At 34.7% G+C, this 14,667-nt stretch overlaps 9 protein-coding genes across 9 annotated transcripts; 5 read left to right on the forward strand and 4 right to left on the reverse strand.

Annotated features, from left to right (window-relative positions):
• Nucleotides 1-107: 107 nt before the first annotated feature.
• ELE39_000914 (adenylosuccinate lyase) lies at nt 108-2,054 on the forward strand (the record flags this gene model as incomplete). The annotated part of the gene is made up of 1 exon (XM_067343954.1): nt 108-2,054. The coding sequence occupies one exon, from the start codon at nt 108-110 to the stop codon at nt 2,052-2,054; it is 1,947 nt and encodes a 648-aa protein (XP_067202673.1).
• A 168-nt stretch (nt 2,055-2,222) lies between these two features.
• Nucleotides 2,223-3,410, reverse strand: ELE39_000915 (transcription factor; the record flags this gene model as incomplete). Its single annotated transcript, XM_067343955.1, has 1 exon — nt 2,223-3,410. The coding sequence occupies one exon, from the start codon at nt 3,408-3,410 to the stop codon at nt 2,223-2,225; it is 1,188 nt and encodes a 395-aa protein (XP_067202674.1).
• Nucleotides 3,411-3,795: 385 nt separating this feature from the next.
• Nucleotides 3,796-5,526, forward strand: ELE39_000916 (transcription factor E2F; the record flags this gene model as incomplete). Its single annotated transcript, XM_067343956.1, has 1 exon — nt 3,796-5,526. The coding sequence occupies one exon, from the start codon at nt 3,796-3,798 to the stop codon at nt 5,524-5,526; it is 1,731 nt and encodes a 576-aa protein (XP_067202675.1).
• Nucleotides 5,527-5,674: 148 nt separating this feature from the next.
• Nucleotides 5,675-8,446, reverse strand: ELE39_000595 (RING finger domain at N-terminus; the record flags this gene model as incomplete). Its single annotated transcript, XM_067343635.1, has 1 exon — nt 5,675-8,446. The coding sequence occupies one exon, from the start codon at nt 8,444-8,446 to the stop codon at nt 5,675-5,677; it is 2,772 nt and encodes a 923-aa protein (XP_067202354.1).
• An 896-nt stretch (nt 8,447-9,342) lies between these two features.
• On the forward strand, nt 9,343-9,921 carry ELE39_000596 (uncharacterized protein; the record flags this gene model as incomplete). The annotated part of the gene is made up of 1 exon (XM_067343636.1): nt 9,343-9,921. One exon carries the CDS (start codon nt 9,343-9,345, stop codon nt 9,919-9,921), a length of 579 nt encoding a protein of 192 aa, XP_067202355.1.
• Nucleotides 9,922-10,305: 384 nt separating this feature from the next.
• Nucleotides 10,306-10,659, forward strand: ELE39_000597 (kinase C interacting 1; the record flags this gene model as incomplete). Its single annotated transcript, XM_067343637.1, has 1 exon — nt 10,306-10,659. One exon carries the CDS (start codon nt 10,306-10,308, stop codon nt 10,657-10,659), a length of 354 nt encoding a protein of 117 aa, XP_067202356.1.
• Nucleotides 10,660-10,840: 181 nt separating this feature from the next.
• Nucleotides 10,841-12,220, forward strand: ELE39_000598 (uncharacterized protein; the record flags this gene model as incomplete). Its single annotated transcript, XM_067343638.1, has 1 exon — nt 10,841-12,220. The coding sequence occupies one exon, from the start codon at nt 10,841-10,843 to the stop codon at nt 12,218-12,220; it is 1,380 nt and encodes a 459-aa protein (XP_067202357.1).
• A 144-nt stretch (nt 12,221-12,364) lies between these two features.
• On the reverse strand, nt 12,365-13,135 carry ELE39_000599 (RPB7 like OB fold RNA polymerase subunit; the record flags this gene model as incomplete). The annotated part of the gene is made up of 1 exon (XM_067343639.1): nt 12,365-13,135. One exon carries the CDS (start codon nt 13,133-13,135, stop codon nt 12,365-12,367), a length of 771 nt encoding a protein of 256 aa, XP_067202358.1.
• Nucleotides 13,136-13,567: 432 nt separating this feature from the next.
• ELE39_000600 (uncharacterized protein) lies at nt 13,568-14,068 on the reverse strand (the record flags this gene model as incomplete). The annotated part of the gene is made up of 1 exon (XM_067343640.1): nt 13,568-14,068. The coding sequence occupies one exon, from the start codon at nt 14,066-14,068 to the stop codon at nt 13,568-13,570; it is 501 nt and encodes a 166-aa protein (XP_067202359.1).
• Between the last annotated feature and the right edge of the window lie 599 nt (nt 14,069-14,667).

Consider the following 14,667-nt stretch of genomic DNA (forward strand, 5'->3'; position numbering starts at 1 on the left):
ATATAGGTGTTAATTCCTGAATAATTAAACAGTTTCTTTTTGGAATGCAGAAATATTGATTTTGAGCTTTAAGTTTGCAAGGTTGGAGCTCAGTACAATATATTAAAATGACAGCCTCTGAAAGATTGAAGCAGATTTTAGAGGATAACCCTGAGCCAAATTTTGAGAATTCCGAAGACTTAGAAGAATCTTTTAATGAGTGGAGTGTGAATGGTAACTATGACGTGAAGAATATCCAAGAATCCAACTTAAACATTCTCCATGCTTTGAGTCAGAGAGAAATAATACATATAATGGACAGAGTTTTAGGTGGAGATAGTTTTGAGGGTGTATTAGAAGAGATTGCAAAAGAGTACCTTGGTGATGTTTGGTCTGCCTCTGCAACTAACAGGGACGAGAAAAACCCTAAGCTTGAAGTGATTGGTAAATCTGAGAATGGCGACAGAGAAATGGTAGATGCATTGCAGGATTTTAATGACGAAATATCTAATTCAGAGGAATTTTTTACTCTTTCCCAGAATGTACCATTAAGAATTGACCCTAACGAAAGACAGCTTTTAAAACTAGTAGAGGGAGCTCTAGAAGTTAGCAAATATACTGACAGAGTGGATATCGGATCAACATCTAGGTCGAAGATGATTGTAAACGAGATAAGACAAGTGTGCGCAATCTTGAGTGGACTTGCTGTATCATTTGATTACGAGCTTGGTCAGAGGCTTATTAAGGATAGGAATTTTAGCGAAAATGAAAAATTCTTCCAAACAGTTTTTGAAATTGCAAGGAGATACAAAATGTTAAACCCTGAGATGATGAGGGACTCTTACGGTAAGCTAGTTTTTTTGTTGATGGACGCACAGAAAGAAAGCATCAGAGAGCTCTTGCAGTTTAAATGTTATAAGCCTGTGCTGACGGTTTATGAATTTCTTAAGAGTAGGAATTGTTTGGATGTTTTAAGTGATCCATTGCTTTCAATAGCGACACGTAATGTTGAGCAGGTTGATGATGTTAACATTCTTAATGCAAGACTCACAAAGAAGCGCTTGGCAATCAAAGAGCTACTGAGGAGATATGCGTCTAAGGATTATTCTGAGCAATGCAATAAGAAATCCACTTCTCGTGGTTTTTATAGTTTGTTCATGCTCGGAAGGTCAAACCAGGCGCAAGAAACGGAGATAAGCAACCAATCTGGTATAGTTACAAGCACAGGAAGCTTGGAAAATCTTGATAAAACTCAAGAGACGAGGGATATCACGGTTGAGGAGCTTGAAATGTGTATCTACTCTCTTAATGACCACGATGTTTTCCTATACTATAACAAACGACCCATCGACAAAATGATTGAGTACTTGAAAACTTTCTTTAATCCTCACAAAGAGCAATCTAAGGATCTAAGTCTTTCTTTAGTTAGCGATCCAAACTCAAATGCAAGGCTTAGCCATGATCATTCGCGCCAATATCACTATGTACTGCAAAGCCTTACAATGTGGCGCGAGGTTTTATTTAATATGATCAGGTTATGGAAGCTCGCAGAAGATGATTTACTTGATGGAAACAATGGATATAGGCTTGGAGACACTGGTCAAGGCATTCATAGAATTCAATCAGCTCCAAAACTTTATAAGGCGATGTGTGAAATTATATCAAAAGTACAGCGCGAAGTAGGAAGCTGGGTAGGGTCATCAGTAATTCACCTTGGGGACAGAACAGTACCCAACGCTCTGGTTTTTATTGATAAATATCTCCAGGTACCAAAAATATTGACTCCAATAGTTTTGTGCATCGAAAAAATAGATAAACTTTCTAATTCAAGCATTCACTTAAAGATATTTATTGAAAATTCGTTTGGGGGAGTCTTAAGCCTTAAACAGCTAATTCTTGTTGATTTTTTCAAACATGGATTCGATGGCGGTGGAGCTGATAACTTTTTCGATGCCGGTTCCTGTATTGACGGTAGACTTACCTCTGCATGGAACTGGTGTTCAAATATAGAAAAAAAGCCCTACTTTCCGATATTCTTATTAACAGGATTCGTCGGATTCGACGGGAAATTTTAAAAAACGTTTTTTTTCTTAAATAACAGTACAATTATAATTAAAGACAATAGTAATATATTGAGATTTAATATAAATAGGTTTCTAAACCAGAAAAATTTGTATTCATAATTTGAATTGTATAAATGACTATGTTTTTACTAATTATTAATGAACGGAAATATAAGGTGATCAATGGAGGAAGTTATCCACAATACTTGTGGGGTTATTGATGTTTGGTGGCTGCATTGGTTGTTTCATGGGAGACATGGTTTGCCTAATTTCTTCCAATATATTTGCGTGACCATTAATAACGTCAACATTAAGTTGTGAGGATTGATGTTTTAGTAGAATACTCCAATGTGAATCTAAGATTTGTGATTGAACTGAAATCATGCCACTTTCAGTATAACTATTCTTTGTTCTTAAAATAGAGTTGAGCAGTTGGTATGAGTGTTGGTTGGGATTTAAAGTGATAGATGAGTCTATAGGTGTAGATATAGAAACAATTGTATTAGTATTTATAGGGCACAATTTTGAGAGTGTTTCTCTGTCAACATATAATAAGCCTTGCTCTTGCCCTGCCTGAATAAGATCCTGAATTGAATCTTTGATGTTTGAAATGGCCTGTTCTAGCTCTAATTGGGATTTTGTGTAAAAAATAATATTTTCATCATTTTCTTCATCCTGTAAAAGCCCAGAGCTTATATCCATATTGAGTTTATAAATGTTATGCCTAGGCTTAGTGAACAATCCTACTGCTTCAAGTACATTAGTAATATCATAAAGCCTTCTTCTAGGCACTCCAAGTTTATTTTCTACACTTTGTAAATCAATTTCATATTTTGGACTTTGCTTTGCATATTCAATCACCTTTTCAGTAAGCAATAATAAGCCACTTTCAGCTCTGGATTGCTCTGAACCTAACTGAGGGCTTTGTCTAGAGGATAGTGATGGTGATAAACTCCTCGGAGAGCTAGCTGGGCTATTTGAGTAATAGGGAGAAGATTGATGGTATGAATTCGGAGAATACGGATAGTTCATATGTGGTGGCGGCGAAGTTGATGATCTTCTAATTATTGAAGAGTTCCTACTTGATCTAGCAGGACCAGATTGTATTGGAAGGACATCGCCAATTAAATTTCCCGATGGAATACTGGCCAAAGATGAACTTTTCATCATTGTATATCTAGAGGCGCAGCTACTTTCACTAAAAATGCTGTCAGATCTATATAGCATACCTGTATTATTTACTGGGTTGTCATTGTATATTAAAACATTATCTTCAAATGTCGGGGAGTTAACAGGTGAATACTCATATTGCTGAATATAAGAGCTATCCTGGAGCGCTCCCAACTCGCCTTGTTGGCCGGGCTGCATCGGTTACTTCAATTTATTGTTCTAAGCTTAAATTATCCTATAAAATCTTAAATTGCTAACGTTAACCGCTATTCTCTAAATATGACCTGTGCAAAACAAATTTGCGAGGAGCGCCAGAACCAAGGCGCCTTGGTTCTTATTGCGGTTAGTGTAAAGTTGGCCCCAATATAAGGATTAGTAGCAATTAATTTGAGCAAATTTTTTACTTTTCCAAAAGAATAATTTTTTTTGCAGTATATAATATCGACTGCACTCATTGATTATATCGCTCAATTCTGATATAATTTGTTTGGAAAGGCGAGGCCTATTTAATTGGTTTCTCATTTTAGAGAGAGGAGCTAATAGAATTAGACAACAATTTTTATTCCGAATTTAACTAATAAAGATGTCATCTTCACGTTCAAACTCGCCATATGATACGGATAGGCATAGAGGAAACTATGAGTGGGAGGATAGTGATAGAAGAAGGACTGTAGATAATGAGGGGCGTAGAGATCATGACTATGACAGTGAAAGAGGAAGAAGGCGTGAGTACTATGGAGGAAGGGATAAAAAAAGAGACCTAAGAAGAATTTCAGTAGAGAACTCAAGAGGTGGGAGGTACAAGGATGATGAAAATATTGATAAAGGCAAAAGTGATGATCAGAGTAATTCTCAGTGGGAACGTGGACGCGAAAAAGATAGAGATAGAGATAGAGATAGAGATAGAGATAGAGATAGAGATAGAGATAGAGATAGAGACAGAGATAGAGATAGAGGTAGAGATAGAGAAAGAGAAAGAGATAGAGATAGAGATAGAGATAGAGAAAGAGATAGAGAAAGAGATAGAGATAGAGATAGAGATAGGTATAAAGAAAGAACTAAAGATAGATATTTGGAAAAAAAGAGATCGAGAGGTTATCGAACAAGAAGGAGCTCATCTTCTGTATCTTCATATGATTCGGACTTACCCTCCAGAAGATACAGGGAAGTCAGGGGTAGAAATAGTAGAAGACGTAGAAGAAGCGCTTCTAGCTCTAGGTCATCAAGTGAGGATAGTAGCTCTTCTGAATACGAAAGGCGCGACCGAAACTACGAAAGAGGCCGTGCGAGAGAGAGAGATAACTACAAAAGAAGCAGAAGAAACTATTCTTCTGATGAGTCCTCTCCTGAAAGAACTTGTAGGCACAAAGAAGACAAGTATAATAAAAAGCATAAGAGCTATTATTCTGAATCGGAATCTAGCTCTGATTCAGAAATCGATAGAACTGGGCGTAAGAGACACCGTGAGCCAGAAAATTATGACTGGAAAGATAGATCGAAAGATTTTCCTGTGGATAGTCAAGAGGAAAGTCATTCATCTAAGAAGTGGCAGCCGGTCTCTAGTAGCTCAGTTGAGAAGGAAGGATCTGGGTACTCTTCAAAGCATAATGCAGATAATTCCAGAAATAGTACTAACATTGAGCTAAATACCCACAATTCAAACTATGAAGAAAGCATTCCAGAAAACTCCACATGTGTGACTCTTTGTGAGAGGTTAATGGACATTAGAAATATGAGCGAGTCTCAAAGATGTAATAAATCAGTTGCTAAACTTTTAGATCTAATTCTTGATAACAACGACGAATTTCTGGCTGAAGACACCGCTGGGAGAGAACTCACTAAACAACAATTTATTACATGGTTTGTGATCAACCAGCAAAATGGTCCCTCTATTGCTGACTCTGAAGTTGCCTCTTCCAAAATGGAAGATAGGAGACAAAGATTTACTAGAGTGAACAAGAGATTGTTTACCGAGATATCATCTTCTGAATCATACTCACTAGACTTTGAGGAATTAAGGGATAAAGAATCCGATGAGACCATTAATACTCAAATAGTCCTCTATGGATGCAAGAAAGGGAAGCTAATAAGAGTTTATGTTATTAAAGATAAGGATGACCTTACAATGAAGGATAACATATCTCTTAATAAGTTAAAAAGCCATAAAATTTTCGCTGTTTTTCTTAGATACTTGCAAAAGAAGGGAATAAAATACCCATGTAATAACTATGGAAGTGATGAAGATCAAAATCCATATTTTGATGGGGTCTTTCACTACTACGACTTTATCAATAATCCAAATATAATAGAATAGTTCTTTCTAGATGGTATTTACCAATATAATTCTCACTAATATTGTTCGTTTCTAATAAAATTGCCCGACAAAGCTCAATCTTTAAATATATAATTTAATATCTATAAAATTTGTGCTAAAATAATATATATAGTGTTTTAAAGGTATTTCAACGTTTAGAATCCAAATTAGAGGCTCCTGAAACGACCATAACGCTATAGCTAATGTTAGAATCATTATTTAAGACATTACTTGTTAGACTACTGGCCGCAGTTGCTGCATAGCTTGCATTACCGCCGTTTTTACCATTGCCCGATTGCTGTTTTAATCCTTTTGATTGAATGCCCGATGATATACTAGATCCGCCGCTTGTAGAAGATGTGAATGTAGAAGAAGTCGAGGTTGCTGTCAAATTCCCTGATGAAATAGTAACACTACTCACGGTAGGAAGTTGTGTTGTGGATTGGTATTGAGATTGGGACTGAGTCTGAGATTGCGGTTGTACTTGGTTTTGATTGGTAACCTCAGAACCTCCAGTTGAAAGAGTAGGATGACGTAGTTTGCCATCTCTCGTCCTCAACTCAGCTTCACCATGAGCGAACTTACAATCTGCCTCTAGCCAACAATAGCCACGCATCCAATGTCTGCAGAGAGCTCTCTTGTAATTATATGGTTCACCGTGCGCACCAAGAGTAGTTGATGAATCTTCATCTGCATTGACTGTTAGTAAATTATTAGAGCTATCATTACTGATATTCGACATGTCACTATTAACTGATGTTTGATTTTCCGATCTCCCAGTACTAGATGAGGTTGTTGTCACACCTCCATTGTTATCATTCTTATGTAGAACTGCATCAATATAAGACACATTTCCTGATGAAATATTCAAGCCTCCCACTACTGCTGGTTTGCCAGAGTTGATTGAATTTTGCTTCGAATTATTTGCAGAAAGAGCACTACCTATATTCAAGTTGTTTCTAATTGAACCCTCGTTTCTCACGCCCATCATGGAGATTAATTTAGGGTTCGAACCGGTCGAAGGGTTGTTATTATTGATGTTCTGGTTTGAGCCTGAAGTGGAAATACTGGATAGTTTTGGACTATTTGATGAGTTCAAGCATTCGTTCTGTTGAGTGTTTCCTGTACCCAGTCCATTATTATTGCTGGTATTAGATGTATTATTAGAAATCTTAGTTGAGTCCTTGGATGACGGTATCTGCTTAATTAATGCGCTTGTTAGTGGAGGAAATGCAGAACTATTAAATAACTGTGTATTAGTGCTAGTGTCACTAATTGAGCTATTAATATTGTTTGAACTGTTGCCTTCATTCATAGTAATTAAGTGGTTATCCATACTAGAGCCAATTTGTAAGTCTCTATTCTCTAGCTTGTTTTCAGTGAGGTTAGAGCCACTAATATATGTCTCATTAACACCACTTTCAGCCGAAATGCCATCTCCCTCTCCCGTACATGCATTATCTGAATTATCTAAAGGCTTTATATTTTGGTGGCTACTTAAAGTAACCCCACCAACATTGCCCCTGTTATTTCTCTCGTTGACATTTATATTATGGATATGTTCATTGATCAATATATTGTTTTTATTCTGTGAATCACATACAGTTTGGTTTTGCGAATTAATATCAAATCCTAAACCAAGACAAAATCTCTGAAAATCAACATCAACGGATGTAGTAGATGGAATTATGTTGTTATTATTCACTTGGCTAAATGAATTCATACCATTACATGCCATTGGATTTTGAACAGTCCAAGTATATATAGAATTATTTTGATAAATATCTGACACATTATTTGAAATATTTACCAAATTTGGCGTCGTAGGATTAAAATTACTAACATTAATGCCTGGCTGATACAAGTTGTCTTTATTTCCTTCACTGATCAAATCACATACTTTTTTGTCAGCTTCTATAATGGAACTTCTCGTTTCACTCAAATTATTCATTGCACCATTAATCACCTTAGAGTTTTGTCCATTGTTCAGTATAGTATTAGCTCCGTTGCTACATTGCTTCATGTGATTTATATTGGTATTTGTATCAGAAATGCTTTCTGTATTGGAGCAATTAATATTTGGGTTTAAGTTAACACCGTTATCATATGAATTAAAGTCATGTAGAAACCCATTAGATGGAGAATAACCACTGCTTGTAGACATCCAAGGATCTGATATAAACGAGCCATTAGTGGAGCTTCCCGTAGCATTATGGTTGGTTGTATTGTTTTGCATTGCTACAGAATTGTGTGAATGATTCCAAAATCCATCATTAAGCACTCCGCCAAATGGTGATGGCTGGGAATTTGGAATATTTACATTCGGAGCACCAACACCAACATTAATTGAATTAACTCCACATACAACACCCGGAATGGGATTCCCCCTCATATATATAAAGCTATCTTGATTAAATCCCTCTCCAGCACTCGTGCTATTACTTTTATAATAAGGAGATGTAGCACATGTACTAGAACTACTTGATTGAAATCCAGGATTACAGATGGCAGTAAGGTTTTGTGGCAACCAACAAGAAAGATCAAGTGGTAGTCCGCTTCCAACTGAAGATAGACTATTGGAATTAGAACTAGATCCGTTTGGTATAGTGTTCGCTGACACCATTGCCGTTGGATTAACAGTGTTAATTACACCATTCATAGATATTCCAGTATTATTTATAGACATTGACGATTTCTGTCCTTTGTTATTACCCTTAAAAAAACAAAATGGGCAGCTTCCATTATTTTTGTTAATTAACTCATCCTTATAGCAATCTTCACAAACGACTTGCTGGCAACACTGAAGTACTACTCCTGGAATATTATTCGATATACCAATTTGTCTTAAACATAATGAACAATCATTTTCTATCTCTGTCAAAGACCATAAAAAAGTGTCATTCGCTGAATCTGTATCCATAGCAACTAGAAGGTTTTATACTCTCATCCCCAATATGATTGCCTAATATAATATAAGATTTGCTCTGAAAGCTTTTTTTAATTATAAAACTATTCTCGTTTTCTTTTTATTTCAGACGATTTTTCCCCTTCTCCCTCTTAATTAGAATATTATTAAACCTTCTATAGTCAATTCTTAACTGCTAAGCTAATAATACTTAGATTGACGGTATTATTATAGGCTATTATTGATTGTTGTCTGGCTGTCTATACCTTTTTGCGCTTTAAACCTTTCCCCCTAAATACACGTACGTAGAAAGACGTATACCCACAACTTTCTAATTTACTTTCACTTTCCTCATTCTATGGTTCTTAGTCCACTAACAATTTGATGCCCCTTAAATTAACAATGCCACAAGTATTGTCTACTGCCCGCCCATTCAGTTGGCGGGGCATAGGTCATTTTAGAAAATTTTCAACTTATGACTGAATTTTTATTAACTGCTCTTAGATACCTTTCAATGCTGTATGGCTTTGAAACATTCGGCAGTACACATTAATCTAATTCTTAACCTCCCTGCTAAGTTTTCTAATGTGTAAATTTCTTGTAATAAAACTATTACTACGTATTACCCTGTTTTATAACTTCAACCCTGAAAATTTACATATTTTAATGCTATGGCGCTCATTTAAGCTCTATTAGAGAGGCGCGGCTTGGGTATATTAATCATGACAGTTTGTGGAAATCAATAGTCAGGCCGCACCGTTCATTAAAGGCAGCAATCGAACTCAACTTAGAGTTGAATTAGAACTGATCCTTCTCACTCACTTGTATTCAGTGAATACGAATATGAGAATTTGATTGCTTTATGTTAGAATCTTTGCAAGTTAATAAGGTACCGTGATTATTTGGCTTCAATGCTCTCTATTTCTCCGATTCGCGAAAACAAAAAAGGCGTCTTACGAATGCCGAGTAGTGAGGTAAAAGAAAGAAGTAAGCCCAAGTGCTCTGTTGCGTTCTGTGAGACAGTCGAATTTAGAACTGTCTATGTAACTAAACAAGAAAGATTAGGACAGTTTTATGACCTAACTAATTGGGATTTCATTAATGAAGACAATCAAGAATATACACAAAACCTTATTGCAGACTTTGCAGCAACATGTATTCCCCTCAAGGATTCAGATGAATCAACTGGAAATCGGAAAATAAAGAGATTATTCTGGAATTACAATGACGAGAATTGCTGTGACAACTTTACTATTTCTTGGCTTAATTCATGCTCTAACGAAGAATCCAGTTTCAGCACTGAAATGGAACAGGACTCAGTATTTCATCATTTTCAGGATAGCTATTCGAATGAAGTTGAATATGATCAACAAGATGTATCTTTCCAAGAATTCGATGCTGACTTCAGCTGCGAGGAATTTGAAGACAGTGTAGATGATGATTATTTCATTGAAAGCGAAGAAATTAACATTAGTATTAGCTACAAATGAGTCTATATGATCAATTTATCTCAATCTATTCAGATAAAATATGTGATGTTTATTATATACTATGCTAAATAAAGTAAGGATTGGTTTTTAATTTGTGTGGTAAAAAAAAACTCGGATATGCTGATATGGTTTGTTACATAAAGGATTCATTATAGCATAAGAATATATTTTTAATTTGGTATTCGAAATTGCGCTAAAATAATTACTAAACGCATTTTTTATTATGCTTATTAAATGTCAATTTCAATAGCAAAATATTGCGGCTTTGAAAGCCGTAAATTTTCCTCCCGCTTAAAGACGAACTTTAAATTGACTGTTAGGAATAAATTTTTTCAATTTGTTTTTAAGTAGATTTTGATTCCAGGGACTTTTGCATTTGAGTCGATGGTGGATTCAGAAGTGACGATTTTTGATCGAATAGTAAGTGGGGAGATACCGTGCAGAAAAATTTATGAAGATGATTTTTGTATTTCCTTCCATGACATAAACCCTGTCGCACCTGTACACGCATTGCTTGTTCCGAAAATAAGGAATGGTCTGACAAGGCTAAGCAAAGCTACTGAAGCACACAAGGAAATATTGGGGCACTTAATGACTAGAATTCCGGTAGTTGCCAAACTTTTAGAATTAGATGACTTTAGAGTTGTAATCAACGATGGTGAGAATTCATGTCAAACAGTATTCCACTTGCATATTCATTTGCTAGGTGGCCGCAACTTTACATGGCCACCAGGCTAAGTATTTAATTTAATATTTATTTTCTTAAACAATTACGGTCTCGAATTTCAGTATTCTTGTCTTAACTTTATGGGGGGTGCATGCATCATTTCTGCACCCCCTCATGCTTTATTTCTGTCGATTCAGGAAATGTAACTGATCTTTAAATTATTGCTTTTTAAGTTAGTATCTTTAAATAATAATGGAGCACAGTTTAAATTACAGATGTTCTGGTGAAAATGGTAGAGTGTATACCAATCCGGGGTATGGGTCTTATATCGAAGGTATCACAGAAAACAATTTGCAAGTTTCTAATTCTAATCAACACATGAATATTGATGATATTGGAAATATTAGCTCTCAAAAATTAATTTGCGAAAATTCATCTAGTTTTAACAATAATGATAATGTGTACGAACAGATAAACTCAGCAAATTCATTTTTAGATCATAGAGAATCAGGTTCACTGCCTAACATTAGAAGAAACTCTATGAGGGGAAGAAGAAGGTATAGAAGAACATTGCTGAGAAACTATGAACAGCCTCTTGGGCAAAACTCTCACGGAAATCAGATTTTTGTAGAACAGTGTGATGACGTCGAATCAAATAATCAGAGACGTGTATATTTAAGGAATCCAAACATTGGGGGGTTAAGTGGTGGAATGAACTATTCTAGTTTTAAGTTTAATAGCAATTTTGACAATTATTCAAAAGCTTCAAAACCTTCTTGGGATGGAGGTAGACTAGTAAAACTTTTACAAGGGCATGGATTAAATATAGAAAATTATGAAAAAGAAAACGAGTATCTCTTAAACAAAAGCTGGAGTTCCAAGCAAGTGAACACTCAGAATAGTCAATTGGGTAGTATTAGTAATAATAAGGACATTGGCAGTTCCGCAGTTGTAAATGAGAAAAGCTATGTTCAGTTAAACCATATAAATCATGGAGTAAATTTAAAAGTTTGTGATATCTCTGATCGCCAAAAGATTTTAAGTACGAAAAATATGCAGAATTTTCCTTCATATACGAATGGTCAAAACGATAGTTTTAGGCTATGTCACAAAGACGTTTTAATTCATAAAGGTAGTCTGCTAAAACAGATGAATCTGGAAAAGAAAATATCTCTGCAAGACCACCTTACAGAAAATGATACCATATCAAACGAAAGCTTTGAAATTCCAGAAAATGAAAGATTTTCACTAGTTTCTTCTTTCGACAATCAACGTACATTGAAACAAAATCAAAATATCAAAGACACCAATAATTTAATCGGCACCGATAAAAATTCTGTATTTAACTTGTATGAAAATTCGAAAGAATCTTATTTCAATTCTGGAAGAAAATACAGTTTCACTTCTACTATCCCTACTATAGACAAACAAGTAATGAATATTGATAATCAGCAGTCGTTCAATATGAAAGAAAATGAAAGTGAGCAAATTTTACATCCCACTTATTGTAATTTTAATCACTCTTTTTATAACATTTCACAAGAAGAACTTTTTGTAACTCTCGGAGATACCCCAACATCAAAATCTAGCTACAACTTATCAACTATTTTCGTTCCAAATCAAGATTCATGAGTGGAATGTATTCAGTCATTTTTTGAATATGCTTATTTTAATTACGAATTAAATACCTAGTATTAATTGTTAATTAGATGTTCAGGAAAACAATCTAAACCTGATTCTACCTTCATCTATTGCGTTTAAAGCAATGCAATGATTTTAGTCAATAAGAGATTCGAATTGGCCGCTTATAGACGAAATAAAGTCCCCACTATCGGAAAAACTGTAATTCTTTATACGGACAAATATAATTGATCCGACTTTCAAATTCTTTCCTTTATTTATTTTGTTTACCAAAGTATTTGTCTCGTATGCTAATGAGTCTGCCTTTTGAAATTCATATTCTTCTCTTTTAAAGTTTTTCATGGGAATTACTACATTCAGAATCCCGTAAGTAATTCCGGAAACATGGGATGGAGAAACATGTGAAATACGGCATATTAACAATTCACCTATTTTGGGTTTAAACACCAAAGCTTTGAACTCTATATTCACAAGAAAAGAGCCATTAGGTTCGCAGTCTGGTACATATCCATACGTATTAACGGTACTTATTTTATGAAAGCAAACCCAAACTCCATGAAATTCCGCAATATAGTGAAATAAAAAGCAGCATAAATATTTTTTAATTGAATCCTCAATATTTCCTATGCTGTTAGGTAATAGTTGAACTGTACCTTTGACTCGGAGAAGTTCGAAACATTCATTGTCATATTCCCCTTTATTAATAAAACTTTCTCTAATATTCTGAAGCTGCTCCGTTGCCAGCTTCTCCATTTCTTTTGCTGTTTCTTGTACAGAAGAACGATTTTCTTCATAAATATTGCTGTCCAAACTTCGAACATTTCTAATGCATTTCCCAATAAGATGGTATGCAACCTCATTTGTCACTACGCATGATTCTTTAACTATCCAAGGAATTTGATACATAGTGACATTAATTTTTATTTTCCATTAAATGTATTTTTAGTTGTGAAATTCATATATATCAATACTTTTAACAAAAAGTGGATATAGTTTGTGAGTTCGAAATTTAATTTTTAATAAAAAAAAAGTAACCTAAAAAACTGACCCAAAAAGTGCTCAAACCAGGATTCGAACCTGGGTCGCCGCGGCCACAACGCGGTGTACTAACCACCTATACGATTTGAGCCTCTGGTTTCGGGGCACAGTACTCTAGCCCTAATATTTATTTGGAACACAAGAAAAAGAATCGACAAACTCAGAAAGAAAAGAAACAAGCAAATGACTTCATAATATAAATAATTAAATAGAGAGGAATTAATATCTATACATATATAATTAAAGGATACCTTTCCATAATTCGTCCATAGTAAGGCAACGTCTAAAATAAACTTGCAACTAATAGTAGTAATTATTAGCTGAACTCTTTTTCTTTTGTTTTTTATTGCGGCTTTTAATCTCAACTAATACTCTTGCTGTGCTTTCCGCTATGAACTCCTTTGAAACTTTGTTGTGAAAAGATTTGCAACCAGTAGAGGTGTTATCTCCAGTATTTACAATCTCCTCAACTTGTTCTATCTTTCTAAGAGAATCTCCTAAGCCAAACTCCTTAAGAATCTCATCTATATCGTCATCTAAAGCGTTAAGCTTTTGTTGTCTCCTAGCTGCGCGTGAGCATTTACCTTTAATTAAAGGAAGAAATATATTTGAGGGCTCAACTTCTAAGAAGTGATCACTTTCTAGCTCATTGAGCTGCTCCAGTTGTTGCTCAACTGAAGGTTCTTTAGCTAGATCATCCTCTACCTCGAGAAAAACATGGTCATCCTCCTCAATATCCGCCCACCTAATTTCTCTTTTCATCATAGAAGTCTGTCCAAGTCCTATAATTTTTGAACTCATTTCCCACAATTCTCTCCCTCCTCCTCAATGCGTAACCTCTACTGTATAAATTACTCTGATTGGTTAAAATTATTCACGACTTTAATTAATAATTTATTAGTCAAATTTCAGTTATTAAACAATTTTGACATTATTATAGGCGCCACATGTTTATAATTTTTTTTTTATTTTTGGAATTACTAAAAATCTATAAACATTTTTTAATTAATAGGTTCTCCTTATTTCAATAGCCCTATAATACATTAGTATAAAAATTAATTTAGTATGTGGTGGAGAGGCATTTTCAAACCTGAGAGCTTAATTCGATTACTTTGTACAAAAAATAAATTCAAAGACTGCTTGTGTTATTGTTACTCATGAATATAATACAAGCTACTATTTAATATCACTTTTTTGGGAGCTAATTCGAACCTCCAAACAGCAATGATACTTTATTAACTGTTTTTGATTATTTTAATTTTTGTTCTATTTTGGTTATTCTAGCTGAAATGACAACTTTATTTATTAAGCTGGAAGTAGTAAAATAGAATACATGTAAGAAATCGTAATTATACTCAAATTTTGATGATAAATTAAACTTAAGTGATAAAACTCGCCTT

This window comes from Cryptosporidium sp. chipmunk genotype I, assembly GCF_004936735.1.
Source record: "Cryptosporidium sp. chipmunk genotype I strain 37763 chromosome Unknown contig_14, whole genome shotgun sequence".
Classification (NCBI taxonomy): Eukaryota; Apicomplexa; class Conoidasida; order Eucoccidiorida; family Cryptosporidiidae; genus Cryptosporidium; species Cryptosporidium sp. chipmunk genotype I.